At 39.0% G+C, this 21,713-nt stretch overlaps 1 protein-coding gene across 2 annotated transcripts in view; it reads left to right on the forward strand.

The window, feature by feature from the left end:
• The window catches only part of gabrr2a (gamma-aminobutyric acid type A receptor subunit rho2a), a 50,698-nt gene that overhangs the window by 11,650 nt on the left and 17,335 nt on the right, over positions 1-21,713 (forward strand). For both annotated transcript variants that reach the window (XM_040137838.1, XM_040137839.1), the window contains exons 3-4: positions 5,242-5,309; positions 7,758-7,981. In XM_040137838.1, the coding sequence (XP_039993772.1) occupies positions 5,242-5,309; positions 7,758-7,981 (292 nt within the window). The remainder of the gene's footprint in view (positions 1-5,241; positions 5,310-7,757; positions 7,982-21,713) is intronic.

Here is a 21,713-nt window from a genome sequence, read left to right on the forward strand (position 1 = left end):
GTTACCCCGCAAATGACACTTTGTCCCAACTGATACAGAAATGAGAAGTTGTCTAGAACTGGCTGTAAAAGTACATCCATTGTTGGTGACGGTACCTTGAAATTCTGCATTAAGGAGAAATTCCAATATATATCAACCTGGGTGTTATTCATATTTTTGTCCATTATGACAATAAGTCATGATAAAATTTTATTTTATTTTTATTCACTGTGTTTCCCTTTGTATTTTATTAAGCAAACAACACACAAGGATTTCTCTGGGACTACTTTCTGTGTTTCTGTGTCTGTTTATGTAGTTTAAAATGATTTCTGTTCAAATTTAAGTTTTTCAAAAAGGTGTAAATCTTGCACAGAGCGCCTTGTCAGTGTTTGCCAAATCTCTAAAAATAGGTGATGAATAAGATATCATCATGACCAATAATCATAATGGATGAAACTGTAAGAATAAGGTGGCAAAAAAACAACAACCCTGCAAACCCTTCTATATTAATTGTGCATAAAATGTGATCTTATCTTCATTAAAGTCACAAGTGTAGACAAACACAAGGTACTTAAGCTAATAACACACAAACAGTAATACATTTTCGTGTCTTTGCTGAACACACCCATTAAACATTCACAGTGCTGGTGGAAAAAGTAACTGAACTCTTGGATTTAATAACTGGTCGAACCTCCTCTGGCAGCAGTAACCTCAAACCAGTGCTTCTAGTAGCCGTATATCAAACCTGCACAACGTTCAGGAGGAATTTTTCAACCATTCTTCCTACAGAGCCGCTTTAGCTCTGTCATACTCTAAGGATGTCTAGTGCAAACAGCTCTCTGAGCTGATTCCACGGCATCTCTATGAGGTTAATGTCTGGGCTCTGACTGTGCAACTCCAGAAAGTGGGTTTTCTTTGTTTGAAATCATTCTGTATTAGATTTACTTCCATGTTTGGGGTCATTGTCCTGCTGCACCACCCAACTTTTACTGATGTTCAGCTGGTGACATCCACCCTGACATTATCCTGTAAGACACCTTGATAAACTTGGGAATTCATTTTCCCCTCAGTGATAGCGAGCTGTCCAGGCCCAGAGGAAGCAAAGCCCCAAATCATGATACTCCGTCCACTATACTTCACCATTAGGATGATGTGTTCAAGTTGGTATGCAGTTCCCTTTTTAAACCATATATATGTATATATATATATATGAAAAAAGCTTGCTGAGATAAGAGTGTTATCCCCGTGAAGACGGCAGACATTGACTCACTGGTCATCTCTGGAGCTAGACTGCGAGCTGCTGAGATGATTGCCAGAGTAGCAATTCTTTTTGCATGTGTTTTCCCTATTTGTATGTGTTTTCATTTTAGTAGCATTTTTGCAATTAGAGCGTGTTTCCCTCAATGTTTGTGCTTTCTTTCTTGTATGTGCTTCGTCACCCAATGTCCCTGCTGCTGAGAAGACCCACGTAGCATGATGCTGTCGACGTCATGCTTCACTGTAGAGATGGTATTAGCCTGGTGAAGAGCAGTGCCTGGTGTACACCAGACACAGAGTTTGGAGTTCCGCCAAAGAGTTCAATTTTTGTCTCATTAGAAAAAAAAATCTTTTTCCTCATGCTTTTCCTTTAAATGCTGATTGGCAAACTCGAAGTGGGCAGTAATAAGCCTTTTACTCAAAGCGGCTTCCTTGTAGCCTCTACCATAAAGGCTTCAGTCCTTCTAGCAGGTTCTGTCATCTCTGCAGAGGGCTGATGAAGCTCTGTTAGTGACCATAGGGTTCTTGGTCCCCTACCTGACTCAGGCCCTTCTTGCCCAGTTACTCAGTTTTGCCAGATGGCCAACTCTAGGAAGAGTCCTGGTGGTCCCACACTTCTTCCATTTCACAATTATTGAGGCCATTGTGCTCCTGGGAACACTCAAAGCTTTAGAACTGGTTTTATACTTTTGTCCTGATCTATGTCTCACCACAATTCTATCCCAGAGGTCTACAGAGATATCCTTGGACTTCATGGCTTGTATGGTTTTTGCTCTGACAGGCAGTGTAGATTGTAAGTATGTGCCTTTCTATGTCCAGTCAATTAAATTTGCCACAGGTGGAGTCTCAAGGACAACTATAACTATAACTATTTTTTATAAATTTGCAAAAATGTCTAAAAACATGTCAGACTGATGGGAAAAATGAAAAAAAAAAAGCAGTTTTATTCATTTAAAATGAAATCTACAACACAGCAAAGTGTGCAAAAAGTGAAAAGTTCTGAATACTTTCTGAAACCACTGTACATTATACAGCTAATCCATTAAAAAGTTCAAAAGAAACACAAATGTGAACATGTCACACCCATGTACCTTCACTAATGTGCAGTTTGGAGAAGCAGCATTCCTGCTTGCGTCTACACACTGAGAAATTAGCTGAAGCATATGTGCTTGTTACTTATCTGCATTACAAACAAATAACTATGGTGATCTTTCTCTGTTTCTTTAGTAGAAATTAAAATAGTTTCTTTTATAGTTTCTACCTCAGAGCACAGGCACTGCTAGGAATTCTGGACTCTTTGACCCCGTCCTGCTTTGAGCTCCCTGAATGAATGACTTTATACTGAATTAGTTGAACATTGATTGATGAGGTCGCTGTTAGAACAGAAGACCATTTAAGCCTAATGTAACAAGAAATGCAACACACTTGATGCCATTGTTCCAGTAAGTGAAAAATAATCCCAAACACAGAGATCCCTCCACAGCCCCTCATTTGAAGGGCTTTGTTGACTCTAATCTAGAATTTAGCCTCTCTGCTAATCTCGGAGACTGTATGGATGCAAAGTGGTTCAAATCGCCTTTAAATCTTCCCTCCACGTTTGCTTTATCTATGCAGTGTGTATGCTAGATAATAATATGTGAAAAGGTCACATGTTATGCTGTTAACCTTATGTAGACGTCAGAGGTCATTACAGAAATGGTAAAGAGGTAGGAAACTTTTACAAAAATCCAGGTACTGTAAAGCCCAATAGGATGTAGTAAATTGAACACTGGCACCTCCTCTAGGTACGTTTGATGTACTGTTCAGGCATGTGGTGGTTAAATTAATCAATCATACTCTTCGCGAACATAGACAAACAGTTCTTTGAAAAAGCTGAAGGCTGTTGGTTTTCATAAGAAATCTGTGCATCGTGTGTTGCTTGAATTTCTTCTTTTCCATTAAAATAACCCATAAACAGAATTCAGATATGTTTTGTACCACAGATCACTTGTACCACTTCTGTTTCTGTGGACTTGCATAATATGTTGTGATGCCTTATTCATACACACTGCATAAGTTACACAGCTGCCAATTCTTGGATTCCACACCAGTTAAATCACACTGAGAAAGTGGGCCAATGTCATCGGAAGTTCACGTGGAACTTAATGAAATTGATGTCACCAATGCTTTTTTTATAAAAATTAAAATCCTATTCCCTGAGTTTGGGTCCACAAAACTCACATTAATATTTGACATAGGAGACATTCACTTAGGCTCACGAATACTGACTCTGTAGAGTCATGGGGAACAAACTCGCTTCTTTGTTTGTCCATTTATTTTCTGTGGGCATTCGTGTTGTAACACAAAGCTACTATCCATATCTGTATCTCTTTATCTCACAAACTTATATGTACTTGTACCGAAAATTGGTAGGGATTTTTGTGCTGCCAGTTATATCCCTCATACAGTATGTATAATTTTAGCTGCTTACAAATATACAAATGCATAATATTTGAACCATCTAACTAAATTAATCAAATAATAAAGAGCTGTATTTAAACCCAACCCAACAAAAGATGTAGGTCTCAACTGAATGTAAATAAAAGCTTTGCAATTGTTAATGATGCAGGTGGAAATGATTAATGGACACTGGCACTTTTAAGAAAAGTCTCTAACTTCAGAATTCAGCTCGACATTTCCCCGTTTATTCTCAAGTCATGAAATCAAAGTGCATGCTTCAGTATCTTGTGAAAACTTACTGGGGATTAACTGTGCAAATGCCTTTTTTTGAATTCATTTATTTTTTGCCTATACCGTGTTTGTTAACATTTTGGCAAATCTTTTTATGAAGTTCACAAAGTGGGGTGAAAAGGTACTGTGGATGGGCTCCTGGTAGATGATTATGGTGGATGGGATTCTAAATCATGTCTATCAGGCCACGACAATGATTTTCTTTTATTTTAGTTTTTTCCACTTGGTTGTTTTTTGGCGACCGAGTGTTACAAGAAAAGTTATAGAGCACACAAAATGAAAGAGTTAATCCACTGGGGGACATGAATGTGATTAAAAAAATTCCATGGAAATCTACCAATTACATCTGGCATAATGTAAAATTTTGGGCTTATAGTATTACTAGAGGAAAGGTCACAGGATGGACAAAAGCATTAGGGTCCATCCTTTCCGTTGTAAATGCACCAAAATCTTGGTCAAGGGCTCATTTTCCTGGATGATGGCGCTGGAGAGAAAATCAGGGGGTCACCAAAGACGTGAGGAATAATCCTCTGCAAACCATATACTCACTCTCACCAGCAGGTTTTGAGATTTCTTGTTCTGGACTGGAAGTGTTAGACTGCTGGAAAAACATTTCCATCCATAGGATTTGCTACCCGCAGGACAACAAAAAGGAAATGCTAATCACAACCTGGAAACACTCAGAATGTTTCCCCATGGACTGATAGTTTGGCTTTCTACATGTAATTGCTTCATTTTGCAAACAGTTAAACGTAATATAAGCAGATTTGGATGTTTCCAGTGGGAATGATTAATAAAAGAGGGGGACTGATGGATGTTGGGAGGAATCTACTGTATAATGTATAAACTAATTAAAATTTTTCACTGTGCATTGTTAATGTACAGAATTTTTTGAACATATGACTTACTGGTTTCCCCTATCAAAACAATAAACTAGGGGATGAAGATGCAGAAAGGTAGAGGAATCAGGGACGGACCTTTAGGATTTTTGACAACTGAAATATGGATGATGTACCTAAAACTCAGTTTTAGGTACACTTGCTTATAGTTTTTACATCCTAATGAAAATACATTTATCCAATTTATAATGTAGCCTCCACCTGTTAGATTCATTCAGGTTATGATACAGAGATAGAGAGTGTGTGGAGTCAGAGAAGGCAGTCAGCTGGTAAAATTCAGAGAGTTCTCTCATAAGCCAGCTTGGTAGCACTGCCTGCTGTTACATAACAGTGCACTTTCACATCCATGAGTTCATGATATACTTTTGATTGGCAGGTCCTGCAATCCCTGTTGGAGTGGACGTTCAGGTGGAGAGCTTGGACAGCATCTCTGAAGTTGATATGGTAAGAAAGCCTGATGCATGTCCCAGTATCAGATAAAGATGAGACAGAACAGGATTTACCAAGAGAGTCATCCCATAAAAGTTGACCCTATAGATCATTTTTGGACGCAGCTTATTACAACCCAGAGTTCTTAATAGTGAAGTGATATCTAGTATTTGTTAGAGACAGTATCAGTCTTTTCAGAAAATACCCCAACACAATATGTTTACATTCAAATCACAAAACCCTGTAGTGGCTGTAGTAATAGTGATGGGAGCCAAGGGAGGAAGTCAGGTGACACTGTTAAAAAGTGACAAGGTCTGTGTAGGGAGGAGATCGGGGTGGATGGGCTAGACAAAATATTGGACTTTAACATTTGAGAATGCTGTTTGTTCCTTCTTTCAAACGTTGTCAACGTTTTTTCTTCTATCCATGACCATTCCATAATTTTGACATGTTTATTATTGTAATTATGAGGACAGTCGTACTCTAACCTTAATGAAGTACTTCTTTTAAAAACCAAACCACGATCTTTCCCTTCACCAAACCAAGTTGTTTTTGTGCCTAAACCTGACCAAACCTTTACTATAGCATTGTCACATCAGTTATTTATTTTTCAACAGTGACAGCTAACTGATAATCTGTAGCATTTCTCGTGTCGCTGTTGGGGCAGGAAACATATGTATCAGAGGGTCAGGACAAATGACTTACATGGTCATTTAGGCTGGAGGATTTGTTGGATTTATTGCTACATACTGGGAAAACAATAAAAATGGTGTATTAGTAGTAGTGTAATAACACAGGGGAAGAAAACCACTAGGGCCCTTTAAAGCAAGACCATATGTAAAATTCATTTTAATTTCATTTTTTTTCATTAGAAATGAAAAATTTGAATTGATAAACAATAAAACACACCTTTGCTCAGTTCAGTACACTTAAGGTTTTTTGCTACTATGGTATTACTTGGTCTGGTATGACCAGCAACTTGTGGTAGCTTGTGATAGTAAACTTTAGAATGATATTGCTGTGTAACAGACTCAACTGAATCAGTTTTCTCAGTTTATGCTTCTTCTTGAGCATGTCACAAATAAACATTTTAGTGGTTTTAATACTTAAATAAAACAATATTTAAAACTACTGTACTGCACATACATATTATTTTTTTTTTTTTTCAGAATTAGAAGGAAGGATGCAGATGCGACTTGGAGACACTGTGTTAAAAAGTTCAAAACAGATCACCTTTATTTGAGCTCATAGACAAAAGCAGGCAAGGATAAACAGGAGGTGAAATCAGGAAGCAGGCAGTAGTCGGCAACAGGCAGGCAGGAGAAGCAGGCAAAAAGAAGGCTTTAGTTTATTAGTTGGTGTTGATGATGTGAAGAGGATGAAGGAGACTCCACTGACACCGTTTTGATTGCATATAAAGGTTTATTACAAAGAAGTACAGCGTCAAGTCAAGCATCTGCAGATCTGCTTGTGAGAGCGTGTGAAGCCAATGAACCACTCTGAAAATCAGCCTTGGTCACTGACTCTTAAATAAGGCAGTTGTTTTCCTAAAAACTGTCCCTAACATATGGCTTTAGCATTACCTCCCTTTTCAGACTGCAAGGCACCTTCTGAGGACCTTTGACCTAGGACCTTTGAGTCATGCCTCTAATTCAACACATGGCTTCTATTCTACATAGATGACCATACACCTCAAGGCAAAGGAGCAGGCAAAGGGCAAAGTCCAGAAACAAGCATGAGGTCAAACCAGGCAGGTAAAAACAGGTAAAAACATGTAAATCAGGCTGGAAAACTACAGCTGGGAAACGCACAAGTGACAATCTGGCAGAGTGTAGGAGAAATGGAAATGGACTGGCATATACTGCATACTAGGAAGTAAATGAGGAATGAGGAACAGGTGAGTAGGTGGCACAGAGAAGTCGGGTGGCTGGAAGGCAGGAAGGGCTGGGGTTGCTGCAGGGCAGTTGGGAGTAGCAGGATCTGAAATGACAAGAGATTTAGTGATATTTGGCAAAAACAGGCAGGGAATGCATGAATAACTGAATAAACTGTGACATTTTCCTGCTTTTTGTGCCATTTCACTCCCTCTTAGTAAGGTTGCCTAATGATGATGTCTTTTAAGCAACTGACTCATAAAATCTTTGAGTCAGTTGAAAAGGTAGTTAGAGCAGCTTAAACTTGGATGTGACATATACTTAAATGAAAACTGAACTGACTTAGTGAGCAGGGGGAGACAGCAAGACAACTTACACGGTTGCCACAGGGTGAGATTAGAAAATGTATTTTTTGATTTCTTTGGGTCTTGAAGTCCTTGGTTTCGACAAAATGATTTTACTGACTAAACATTCAATGTTTTAGAGGTGTGGATTGATAAACATCATGATTACATTATTGTAAAATATGGATCTGTATCACTTGGAAGTGTCTCAGTGTCTGAATACAGTCTCATACACTCTCCACCAGGACTTCACCATGACCCTGTACCTGAGGCACTACTGGAAGGACGAGCGTCTGTCGTTCACCAGCAGCACTAACAAGAGCATGACATTTGATGGTCGTCTGGTGAAGAAGATCTGGGTCCCTGATGTCTTCTTCGTCCATTCCAAGAGGTCCTTCATCCACGACACCACCACTGACAACATCATGCTGCGTGTCTTTCCTGATGGACATGTCCTCTACAGCCTGAGGTCTGTAACATTTCAGCATCTGACCTACTGACATATACAGTATTAGACCAATATCCTGAGCTGCCTCACAGGATCTCTAATGTTCAATAGAACTGTTTAAATTAAAGTCCTTTGCAGGAGAAATGTTTTCAGTAGACCTTTTGCACTGCAGACATATGTTTATATATATAATTATATATATACACACATACTGTATGTGCATATATAAACACACATTTATATATATATATATATAGATAGATATATATGTATATATTATATATATATATGTGTGTGTGTGTGTGTATGTGTATATATATATATATGTATATATATATATATAAAAAAATCCCTCTCACTCCCCTCCCATGGCGGGTGGTGGTGTGTCTTCCTCAAGCTCGGGTCCTCTACCAAAGGCCTGGGAGTTTGAGGGTTCCGCCCAGTCTTATGGACTGAGACCTCAGATGTTGTACCTGGAATCTACTGGAGCCATTCTCCCAGTTTGTGGGTCACAGCCCCCAGTGCTCCAGTTACCACTGGCACCCCTGTTGCCTTTACTCCCCACATCTTTTGTAGCTCCTCTTTCAGCCCTTGGTATTTTTCGATCTTCTCGTGTTCCTTCTTCTTGATGTTGCTGTCGCTTGGGATCGCTACGTCTACCACTACTGCCTTCTTCTGTTGTTTGTTGATCAACATGATGTCCGGTTGGTTAGCCATCACCAGGCTGTCAGTCTGGATCTGGAAGTCCCACAGGATCTTGGCTTGGTCATTCTCAACCACCTTAGGAGGTGTCGTCATTGTGACCTTGGGACCTCCAACCCATACTCAGTGCAGATGTTCCTGTACACTATGTCAGCCACTTGGTCATGGCGTTCCATGTACGCTGTTCCTGCCTGCATCTTACACCCTGCTACTATGTGCAGAACTGTTTAAGGAGCATCTTTGCACAGCCTGCACCTAGGGTCCTGTCTGGTGTGGTAGATCCCCGCCTCTATTGATCTTGCACTGAGTGCCTGTTCTTGTGCTGCCATGATTAGTGCTTCTGTGGTGTCTTTCAGTCTAGCCTTTTCCAGCCACTGGTAGGCTTTCTTGATACCAGCCACTTCTTCTATCTGTTGGTGGGACATGCCATGTAGGGGTTGTCCCTCCATGATGGTTCCTCCTCCTCCTCTGCATCATCAGGTTTCTGCTTCCTGAGGTATTCACTTAGCAGTTCATCTTTGGGGGCCATTTTCCTGTTGTATTCCTGGATGTTGGTTGTTTTGTCCTGGACAGTGGCTCTGATGCTCACCAGTCCTCGGCCTCCCTCGTTCCGCTTAGTGTACAGTCTCAGGGTGCTGGACTTGGGGTGAAACCCTCCATGCATTGTGAGGAGCTTTCTTGTCTTGATATCAGTGGCTTATATCTCCTTCTTTGGCCAGCTTATTATACCAGCGGGGTATCAGATGACTGGGAGGGTGTACGTGTTGATGGCCCATATCTTGTTCTTCCCATTCAGCCGACTTTTTTAGGACCTGCCTTACTCTGTGTATGTATTTGGCTGTGGCTGACTTCCTTATGGCCTCCTCAAGGTTCCGATTTGCCTGCTGCCTTCTGGTAGTTCAACCCCTTCAGTTCTGATCATCCTCCCTCTCTTCGATGACATTCCGATGTCGTTGCTGTAGATCCTGGTGAGGTGGATCAGTGAGTCGATGTCTCGCTCATTCCTGGCATACAGCTTGATGTCATCCATGTAGAGGAGGTGACTGATGGTTGTTCTGCTTTGGAACCGGTACCCATAGCCACTCTTTGAGATGATTTGGCTGAGGGGGTTCAGGCCTATGCAGAACAGCAGCGGGGATAGTGCATTACCTTGGTATATACCGCACTTGATGGTAACTTGTACAATTGGCTTTGAGTTGGCCTCCAGAGTTGTTCTCCACAGCCCCATTGAGTTCTTGATGAAGGCTTTTAGTGTCCTGTTGAGGTTGTACATTTCCAAGCATTCCAGCATCCATGTGTGTGGCATTGAGTCATAGGCCTTCTTGTAGTCAATCCAGGCGGTGCACAGGTTGGTCTGCCTGGTCTTGCAGTCTTGGGTGACTGCTCTATCGACCAGTAGCTGGTGCTTAGCACCCCTGGTATTACTACCAATTCCTTTCTGGGCCCTGCTCATGTATTGGGCACTGTGCCTATTCACCTTGTGCCTGACAGGAGCTTCCATGTTGTACAGAAGCAGGTTATTGGTCGGTAGTTGGATCGTGCCCTTCTGGGGGTCCTTCTTGATCAGGACTGTCCGCCCTTGGGTTAACCACTCTGAGTTTGTTCTATCCATCAGCAGCTAGTTCATTTGTACTGCCAGGCGTTCATGGAGTGCAGTCAGTTTCTTTAGCCAGTAGGTGTGGATGATGTCCTGGTCGGTGCTGTCCAGCTCTTCATACCTGACACTTATTCTTGGATGGCTTCCATTGTAATGGTTACTGGATCTTGTTCTGGGAGGTTGCATACATATAAGGTATATATATGTATGTATATATATATATGTGTATATATATATATATATATATATACATGTGTGTATGTATTGATACATACACACACGGTCCATAAGTATTGGCACAATTTTCGTAATTTTGCCTCTGTACATTGCCACAATGGATTTGAAAAGATGACGCAAAGGTGTGATTGAAGTGTAGACTTTCGGCTTTAATTCAAGGGGTTTAACAAAAACATCACATTAACCGTCTAGGAATCACAGCCATTTTTCTACATAGTCCCTCGTTTTCAGAGCCTCAAAAGAAATTGGACAATTGACTGACAATCAGTTTCATGGCCAGGTGTGGCCTGTTCCCTCATTATTTCACGACAAATTACGCAGATAAAAGGTCTGGAGTTGATTCCAAGTGTTGAATTTGCATTTCGTAGCTGTTCATGGGAACTCTCAATATGCTGTCCAAAGAGGTGTAGTTGCAAATGAAGGAGGCCATCAATAGTCTGAAAAAACAAAAAAAACTTGTCAGACAGATAGCAGACACTTTAGGAGAGGCCAAATCAACAATCTGGTGCATTTTTTAAGAAGGAATGAACTGGTGAGCTCAGCAACACCAAAAGGCCTGGAAGATCATAGAGGACAACTGAAGGGGTTTTAACAGAATTCTTTCCTTGTTGAAGAAAAAAAACCCTTCACAACATCTAAATAGTTCTAGAACACTCTCGAGGAGATTACCACTAGGATTACCACGAGATGCAAACCACTGGTAACACTCAAGAACAGAAAGGCCAGATTATATTTTGCCAGAAAACATCTAAAAAAATCTGCCCAGGTCTGGAACAAGATTCTTTGGACAGAAGAAACCAAAATTAACTTGTAGCAGAATGATGGGAAGAGAAGAGTATGGAGAAGGAAAGGAAAGGAAAGGCTCAACCAAAGCCACCACATCATCTGTCAGACATGGTGGAGGCAGTGTTATGGCATGGACATGTATGGCTGCCAATGGAACTGGGTCACTGGTGTTCATTGATGTGACAGCTGATATAAGTAGGATGAATTCTGAAGTGTATAGTTCTATACTATCTGCTCAGATTCAGCCAAATGATGCAAAATTTATACAACGTTGCTTCACAGTACATCTGGATTATGACCCGAAACGTACTGCAAAAGCAACCCAAGAGCTTCTCAAGGCAAAGCAATGGAATATTCTTCAATGGCCAAGTCAGTCACCTGACCTCAACCCAGCTGAGCATGTTTTTCACTTACTGAAGAAAAAACTGAGGGCTGAAAGACCCACAAACAAGCAGCCACTGAAGGTGGCTGCAGTGCAGTCTACACTTCAATCACATCTTGATGGCTTTGTTTCAAATCCATTGTGGCAGTGTACAGAGGCAGAATTATATAAATTGTGTCACTGTCCAAATATTTATGGACCTAAGATCACCCCTTTTTTGATATTGACAACTACCACTAAGAATTCCATGTAAGAAGTTGATACTGTGAGACCCATAACAATAAACTGATGGTTACAAGACAATTTTGATTTAAAAAACAGTTTGTTAGACGAGGTCACAGGGTTGAACTTAAGATAACAGAGTTGCACTCGACTGCAAACCTAGTGGCTTATAAAGATTGTTTACACACATTTTAAAGAGAGAGGTATTTACATTTGTCCCGCCCATGCTGCAGAATGGATGTTACTTCCTGATTTATGGTCATGGTAAACGTTTAAGTGCAGGGGAAATGACTGACAACCTGCCAGTTGTTTTAATGTCCACAGAGTTACAATGTTACAAAAAATCAGTGAATCCATTTCATTTGGAGCACATCGACTTTGATATACACAGTATATATATATATATATATATATATATATATATATATGTGTGTGTGTGTGTGTGTGTGTCTATACATATATATATACTTATATATACTGTGTGTATACACATACCCATTCAGCCACAACATGATACCATTAACTGATTTTAATGTTGTGGCTGATAAATGTATTTTTCTGGAACTGAAAACGCAGTTTCCCTCACCTCATTGTTTTAACTGAATCGGCTTTCTAGAATACCCCCCAGAATAATGCAGGCCATACTGTAAAACTAAGACAATGAGCTGAAAGAGGCTAAAAAGAGCTGAGGGCAACTGTAAAATTGTCACTATGAGATAGACCTTTCACGTTACAAATGTTCATTTGATCCATTGTTGATATAAGAATATTGATTATTAAAGCTTTAACCAAAGGAGTTCATTGTTTGAACCATTGTTGCTGTGAGAGGTGTTTCACTATCTATCAAATATGAATTATTTAAATGACATGATTTGTTCTTCGCAGAATATGGGAGGGCTAAGTATTCATATGTATGCTGTATTTTGGCATCTTGCAGCTCTGGCTCTCTCAGACAAGAACACCAGCTTTGGGAGAAGCACGTCTGGACTCTGGCAGTACACCATTGCTCATGATAAAAATCTCAAAATATTTGACTCTATGTTCTGTTACTCATACATTGAGAGAAGTTTTGCTTCTTTATTATGACTTATTCTGACGAGGTTTCATATAATTATCATATGAAGTCACATTAAGCTTCCTGGTTAAAGTGGGCTGTCGTAAAATGGCTTCTGGGGCTCCACAGAAACTTTGTCAAGTCTTAGAAAATAGTCCTGCTGATGTAATCAGGGGACTAGGAATTTCTAACAGAAAGCCTGTATTACAAACTTGTAAACAGCATATCTGCCTGTCCCCTAACTTCATGGAAGTGCAATAATGAATCATTGAAGACTATTGATGACTCGAAATTTGGATCTTTTCACATATACCTGCTTCCAGAGTAAAAGATTTTTCATTATTTTGCCTCTGCGTCGGCGACCGCCATGTCAGGAGGCATTATGTTTTCGCATTGTCCATCCATCCCATTCTCATCAACGCGTTATCTCAGGAATGCTTTTAGGGAATTTCATTACATCTGACACAAACGTCCATTTGGATTCAAAGATGAACGGATTCATACGCTAATTATGACAAAATACACTTAATACCTTTTATTAAATTTCTTCAAAGTCTTCACTACATACACTACTTTATATGATTCTGGATAGACATGGATGTAAACTGCAACTTAACTGGTTAACTGGTTGGTAGAAGCATACAACCGCGAGGCGATTATTCTACTTTTCTGTCATTAATTTTTATTAAACCCTCTCAAATTTATCTCAACATTGACAATTTTAAGCTAACTTTTAGATGAAATAAGATTAAACATAATTTTGATCTTGAAGGTGCTATATATAGAACCGTCTCCAGCGCTGGAAAGCAACGCCAATGTTAACTCTTGCTTTGGTTCTATTTCTTTCACTTCTTTTCTTTGAAGCCGAACATGGTCTTTTGAAGGGAGAGGGTGGTGGTGGTGATGATAATGGTCTATTACCAATAACTTAAGTCATCAATGCATTTACTGTTCATTCCATTGACTTAGAGGTTAGAATATGCCCTCTGGGCAACACTACATCTTCATTCTCTCATATTGGACTGAGGACAGACTGGACACTAGATTGACTCACTATCGCCTATTGTAGTACAAAGTGGTATTACGAGATAGGATGGGCCGGTGCTGTCGGTTAGAATGCTAACACCAGTAAAGCAAGGCAAGTTTATTTATACGGAGTGTCTATTTGCACCTGAGTGAAAATAGTCACACAGCAGCTATTCGGCTATCTATACCTGTGTGGAACGCCCATTGGCACCACAAGTGTTTTCTTTGAAAAATGTTGCCACCTAAGGAATAGATTGTGGTGGGTGAATGGATCAAACATAGGACTTTCATACAGAAGGGAGGGGTTCAACTCCCCTGTGAAATCAAAAGTTGATATTGATTTAGTTGACCTATCTTCAGTTTTTTTTTAAACTATATTCAGTTTTCAGTCCCACTTTGGTTAGGTTTAAGCAACAAAACTACTGGCTTAGTTTAGGAAAAGATCAAATTTGGATTAAAATAGACGCTTTCACAATATTAACCACATGTTAGAAAGCCTTTCTTGCAGAACTTCTCCAATGTGACTCACTTAAGTGTACCAGGAGAGCCAAAAACCTAGGTGTAGATAGTCACATTGGTTATCCACCCACGGTACAAATAGCATTCTTGGCTATGTACACTTGGGTGTAAATAGCATCTGCCTTGTTTATACCATTCAGACACAAGACAATTCAAAGTGCTTTACAGATGCACAGAAATACAATGAAAATAAGACAATAAGAAGACATTAAAATTGCATTTAAAAGACCTTAAAACAGAGCATTTCAAAGTGCTTTAAAGAGGCATAGATTAATTAAAACATTGAAAATAAGACATTAAGAAACATTAAGATTACATTTAAAGGCAATAAAAACAGAAAACAAAAGCAAAAACAAGCAAATAAATAGCTAAAGATTAAAAAGAGGATATGTATGGGATTTATTGTTGAGCCACAGCAAACAAGACCTCAGTTATTCAGGAAGTTTGTTCCACAGGTGAGGAGCATAGAAACTAAAAGCTGCTTCACCTTGCTTGGTTTTGATTCTGGGAACACTGAGTAAACCCGTCCCAGATGACCTGAGGGGTCTGGATGCTAGTAACGTACAAGTAAATCAGAGATGTATTTAGGCCATGGCAATTTAGTGCTTTATAGAGTAATAGGATTTTAAAATCTATCTTTTGACACAAAGGTGGCCAGTGCAGTGCTTTAAGATCCAGTGTAATGTGCTCCACTTTCTTGGTATTAGTGGGGACTCTGGTAGCAATATTCTGGATGAGCTGTGAAGACACTTTTAAAGTAGTCTAGCCTGCTGAAAATAAACGTGAATATTTTTTTCTGTATATTCTTTAGACAAAAATTCTTTAATTCTTGCTATGTTTTTAAGATGGTAGTAGGCTGATTTTGCAATTGTCTTTATGTGGTTGTTGAACATTAGGTCTGATTCCAATACTACACCTAGATTTCTGTCTTGATTTGTAGATTTAAGTGTGATGGATTCAACGTGAGCATGACTTTGCGGCCAAAAACAATTATTTCATTTTTTTTGGTGTTCAGTTGTAGAAAATTCTGGTGCGTTCACTTATTGATTTGTTCAATGCACTTATTCAGTAAATGTAAGGGACTGCAATCATGTGGTGACAATGTTATGTACAGCTGTGTGTCATCTGCCTAATTATGGTAAGAGATGTTATATTATTCCATAATCTGAGCAAGGGGGAGCATGTAGATGTTGAATAGAAGAGGCCTGAGAATGGACCTTTGAAGAACTCCACATATGATCCTTGTTCGCTAACATTCATATTTACCACACGAAGTAGTCCCTGTCTTGTAAATATGATTCATTCACTGATTTAGCACAGTGCCAGAAAGTCCCACCCACTTTTTCTGTCTGTCGAGCGGTATCTTATGGTCAACCGTGTAGAATGCAGCAATACCAAAATAGATATCTCTGCAATACATTTCATAGACATCTTTGACATAATGTCAAAACTGTTATTTGTTCACATTCTGTTGATAATTTAAGTTCATTTCTGAATGTGTAAACTAAAATACTTCCAAATACTGTAGCACCTTTAAGCTGTTTTAACATTAAGCTTGTTTGCCCATCCTCCAGATGATGTCACCATGTTCCACAATATGAAGTTGACCTGGTGCTCAGTGGGCGGTCACAGAGTTATAGCTATTTATAGTTTCATGGCCTCTGTTATTGGTAAAAATGCCGTGGTTTCACAGTGTCACTACTGGATTTGGACTGAATTCAAAAGCCGATACTGGCGTGTAAATAGGATAATAATCAATTAGGTGCACACTCACTACATTTATTCTATGTAGACGGTTTATCTGGGGCTATGAATAATTCTGTTATTTTATTTTATTAAATAACAAAAAATACTTTTTACCATGATTTCACGTGTTCTTTCAGTCATATATTCTCAATAAGAATATTTATAGAATGTTAGAAATCTATCCAAATGTCAACAGCAGTTGCAGGCAATATATATCTGCAGTTGAAGCTGCAACAGCAGCTGTGACACACAGGTCATGGAGGATATTAAGGTAATTTAAAAATCCTTAGCACCCGATTGCTACAATTTGCATCAAATTCAAACTCCCTGTCGGCATCATGACTCAGTCAAATCTGAACACAGACACGATACACATATTTTAATATTAAGTGTGATATCATTATGACGGATGTCCATTGTGAATGAATGTCCACAAATCCACTTATAACCCCATAACTTGCCTGACGGTCATCAGGTTTTTGGCTTTTCTTCAGTGTCAAGGTAATCCAGTGAAGTTTGTCTGTATATCCATGGATTCTCTGCGAAGAGGAACCGCTAATCACTAATTTAAGTTGTTTCATATGTCTCTATTTTGTCTAAGGGGGGGGGTCACACAATGTCAGACTTTGATAGGCCCTGTTGAAAAAGTTACTGCAATGTTAGCTTCTCTGTAAAGCTGAAATAAAAAGCTTTTTTATCAAGTTTTATTGAATGTGCTGTGAAGGATAACTGCGGGCATTTTCACCCTGGACTTTACTTTCCCTTTATTGCCATCATTAAAGTTTAAAGTGTGATTTCTAACTTCACTGTACAACTCAAAGTTGTTGAGAGCAATAGTCTTCTGCAGAGTCCACAGAGTCAATCTAACACTTTTAGTTTGTCATGTACTGTACATAAGTTAAGATGTGGTGGGGGGCCCGAAGCATTTCAATTTGGTTCCCAAAACATCTAAGATAAAGAGCTTTGCCAAACTACCATGTCATCGGTTTTATCATCATAATCTTGTTCCAAGCCCACAGTGCCTCTGTTAAAGAATCTTTATCTGCACTCTCTTTGGTCTTTATCCTGCCGATCTTTATTTCCTTTGTTCGCTGAATCTCCCTGTTTACTGCTCAGAGTAATCAATGAATTCACAATGTAGTGATGTCAGGTGGCAGCATAACTGCAGAGATAATAACACACGAAAAGAACACTTGTGTCTTTAGGGACAGGTGCGCCTGTGAAGACAAAAGAGAGACAAGATGCCATATACTCTTTAAACGTTCCATCCAGTACATGGTGACACACAGACAACGTTTCACTTAGAAAAGATTCTAGTTATAGAAAGTTGGCGCTTCTTAAGTCTAATAACCTAAATACAGTAAAAACTATTTGCCCTGATCAATGAGAAAAAAAAAACAAGCATTATATAATTCATGTCCCTGTGTCAAATCAAATCTAGGTCTGAGACCTTCATGATTCCAGTTTGTGCTATGTTGCATGTTCCTAAATGTATTGGTGTGTTTAAACCAACTAGCAAACCTGAAGCCAAAGCCAAGCAGTAGTCCAGCAAAGACAAACTGCACAAAGAGTGGAAGGAATGAGATATATCTTATTTTTGACCTGGGGCTCCCTGACATCTTAATCCAGCCTTGCTTTCAGTCATCTTAAAGTCTGTTTACAGCTTTACATTAATGTATTCAACTGTCAAATTAGAACTAAAATGCAAAAAACACAACTTACAAAGCAATAAATAAAGTTGGCTAAAGTTTTAGTGCATACACAGCCATTACTACTGCACAGCAGACTTCATTACACCAGTTAACAAATCAATGTACAATCAGATGTGTATGTTCTGCAACTGTTAACGCTGCAGCCAGAGAAACAATGTGTCTAGACTCCCTTTTATGTGGTAACTCATCTACTTATTTTCTCACTCATACTTGTGTTGCTCATATTTTAGTTTAATTACTTTCATATTCATCATCTTGTCAAACAAATTACTTTTGTGTGATGCAGCTGGAGATACAATGAGGAGAGTAGAGAAGTCTACTGGCAATGTTTGAAGTTCTTTTTTTAGTTTAGCTCAACTACACATCCCCAAATCTCTGACATGGAAACTCATGAATTATTTGTAGACATTTCTCCCATTTCATGAGTCATATTTCAGTCTGACAGCTTACTTTAATGAACACTTCCCCACAGTGCACACCAATCTGCAAGCTCATTTAGATCAGGAATATTTGAAATCCAGAGATTTACTGAAATTATAATCCAGAAAAAGGTTAAAAACAGCATAAGGTTCCATTCATACATTGTCAACATCACAAGCAGCCAGTACCATTGGGCTCAAATTGTGGCCATGAATTCATCCTGTGAAAGATTATTAGGAAAACCATAGGTAGACAGATTAAAATGTAACTAGTTTACTGTCTTCAGATAGAAAGCCCTTTCTCACATTCTGTGTCAGACTTTTATAAGGACAGCAGATGGAGGATGTGGGGAAAAAAAGAACTCTGAGAAAGAAGAGGGCATTTAGGGGGAGATGATGACACTGTTAGAAAGCCAGCATAATAAGAAGATTCATTTAAACATTGTGTGAATTGTTCTTTTGATGTATCTGATATCTTTGACACTGCATCTTAAATACTATCATTACTTCCTCCCTGCACAAACAGGTAAGTGCTGAGTCCACCTTCAAACCAAACCGATTTCATAAGTTATGCATAAAGGTGGGGTGGTGGGATGTCGTCAGAAAAATTTCCGAGGACTTTATTAATTGTACTGTGCAGCCTATTGCATCAGCTGAAAATGTAATTTCATATAGTCCATACTGCAACTCCCGCTGGGCTTTTTCTTAAAAGAACTCAACAAATTGAAGCTTCTAGTTCAACAGGGTGTTTTAAAACATGTTTCAGAGGAGACCAACAGTACAGCAAATGGCCATCTTTGTGCTCACATCTGAAGGTGTGCAACTAAAGCTACACACCACAGAATTCACAGTCTAACTGAATTTGCTCCCAGAAAAATACTCCCTGAAATCACTGCAGGAAAAGTGGGAATACTGTGGACCAAAATATCAAATAATAAAATAAATAAAAACCAGTAATATTGCAGAAACATACATAAACATACACTGATGTCAGTGAACTTGTTGCCCCAGTACATGCTGGCCAGCTTTCAACTACATCTATTTGTGACAACATATATTTTGGCGGAGCATTTTTATGCCTCTATTAAAGATTCTGGCAGGAGAGACATGATGGGAAATGATGGGAGAGATGGAAACGACATGCAGCAAAGGTCCCTAGTCGGATTCGAACTGGGGACTTGCCACTTCAGCCCGTTAGACCATTACACTACAACTAAACTGGGACAATCATAATCAAAACAGTTGTGTTTTGATTTTTTTCAACTTGTGCATCAACGAGGTGCTCAATGAATGTAATAACCCTACAGCAGAATGTTTTATTAAAAGAGAGTAATATATGCTACGTATATATATATATTTAATATATGCTAGATACTGTCCTCAGACACATAGATAGACAGAGAGAGAGGGAGCTGCAAACCATAAACAGCTGCTGATTTTGAGTGATTATTGTTAATGCTCTGATTAATGAATGTAAATAAAGAATAAATATTGCTTTGTTTGTGATGACAGTTTTGTTTACAGTGGTGTAGTGCTATTTGATTAAGTACCAGAGCGCACTTAATGAAGCGTGTATGTGTGCATGCACACAGTTGAGTTGTGGCTTGTTTTGAAGGTTATGTAACCACTGTCTCTACAGTTGTTTACATACAGTTTACATACATCAGTCATGACTGACATGACTATGACTGACCACAGAACCATATGTTTGACTGACTTTATGAATAGTTTCATCATGTAGAGAAAATTACACAGCAGACAGCCAAACATCGATCTAAATAACATTAGATGATACCACAGACGTAGTAGGTTGTAATGAGTGTGGCATTAAGCAATATAGGCGAATGAACAAAGGTAGTTTGTGTTTTGAATAATTTCCTTTATTTACTTGTGCCAAACAATTTAAGCTGCATTCAAAACATCCATTCTGAGGATGTATCATCTAATAAACTAGGCTCTGAAAACGTAGCTAAGCAAGCTTTCATTTCCTGCAGGCGTTGTGGACGCAGAACAAGCTGTTTAATAGACTGGCTCTGAAATGTTTCCTTGCAATTGCATCACAAATAACGAAACCATCAGCGGAGTGAAGATGAGTGAAGATGAATTATTCGATTTCCTCACTTGGAGAAAAAAATGTGGTGCAGCGTCATTCAGATGCATTTCAGTAGCACTACACCTCTGTTTGTGTAGTTTTAACGGCCAGCACCTAGGCGTTGTCCAATGTGCTCCAGGCACTGTGAATTTTTGTCTTGTTCCCTGGCTTTTCTCTCCCCCTGACTCGCCGGAACAGCACCTTCTATGTGTTCTGGGACCTCTTGATTTACAAATTAAGCACTGAATATAGCATACTCAATCACCACTGTCTTTTGGCTATGTAGTTCTCCCTCCTTATATTTAAAAAAGGGTTTGTGGATGCGTTGTGTTTCATTTCCAAATGACTTAAGTTTAAAATTTCATTGACTCTCACTGACACGCTCCATTCCCCAGTCTAAAACATGTTAATTAATTTAAGATATGTTATTTTATTCTTTTCTCCACAACCATCTGGTGACCCCCTTGGGGCTCAGGACCCCCAGGTTGAGAACCACTGGTTTAGGTCGGAGGACTTGATATGTGTGAACTATCTAACATATGTTACACCGTGTTTGTCCAGCATCACCATTAATTATTCCTTAATTATTCAACATTTAATAACATCAGGTGAAAGCAACTTAAACGTACACCCTTGTCTAACACAAGTAACGGTAACTGTGCATAAACTGTGCACAATGTAAACTTTTCCTCCCTACCATTTTTAAGTGGTCATGGCGAGCCACCTAAATATCATGTTGAACTATGCTACATTTGCATTTACTCAAAACTGGTGCAACAGGCTACTGTATTTTCTTCCAGGCAGTAGCATGTTTTACAGGAAGTCCAAGTGCCTGTTTCATGGGATCCTTAAAGGACAATTCTGCTTCATTAAAACTTGGATCCTATCTTTGTAGTTTTGACTATCACTTCTATTAGTTATGATGAAGTAGGTTGAGAAAGAGGTGAAAGATTCTTTACTTGAGTAAAAGCACCAATACAACAATGTAGAAATCCATTACAAGCATACATGTACTATTTCTGTAGAGGAATGGCCCCTGTACCTAAAATATAACATTAAATTATGAAATTCTTAATGCCCCACTAAAGAGTCACAAGATAAAACTGAGGGGTCATGAGATGATTAGGAGGAATAGGAGAGGAAAGACGAAAAAACAAAGGTCTGCTGCCATTTTTTGGATTTATCTCAGTTATTAGATTTTTTTGTGGAATTGAATAATTTTACCTCATTGAGCCTCAAACAGTGATTTAAACAAAACC

The sequence above is a fragment of the Xiphias gladius genome, chromosome 10 (genome assembly GCF_016859285.1).
Source record: "Xiphias gladius isolate SHS-SW01 ecotype Sanya breed wild chromosome 10, ASM1685928v1, whole genome shotgun sequence".
NCBI lineage: Eukaryota > Metazoa > Chordata > Actinopteri > Istiophoriformes > Xiphiidae > Xiphias > Xiphias gladius.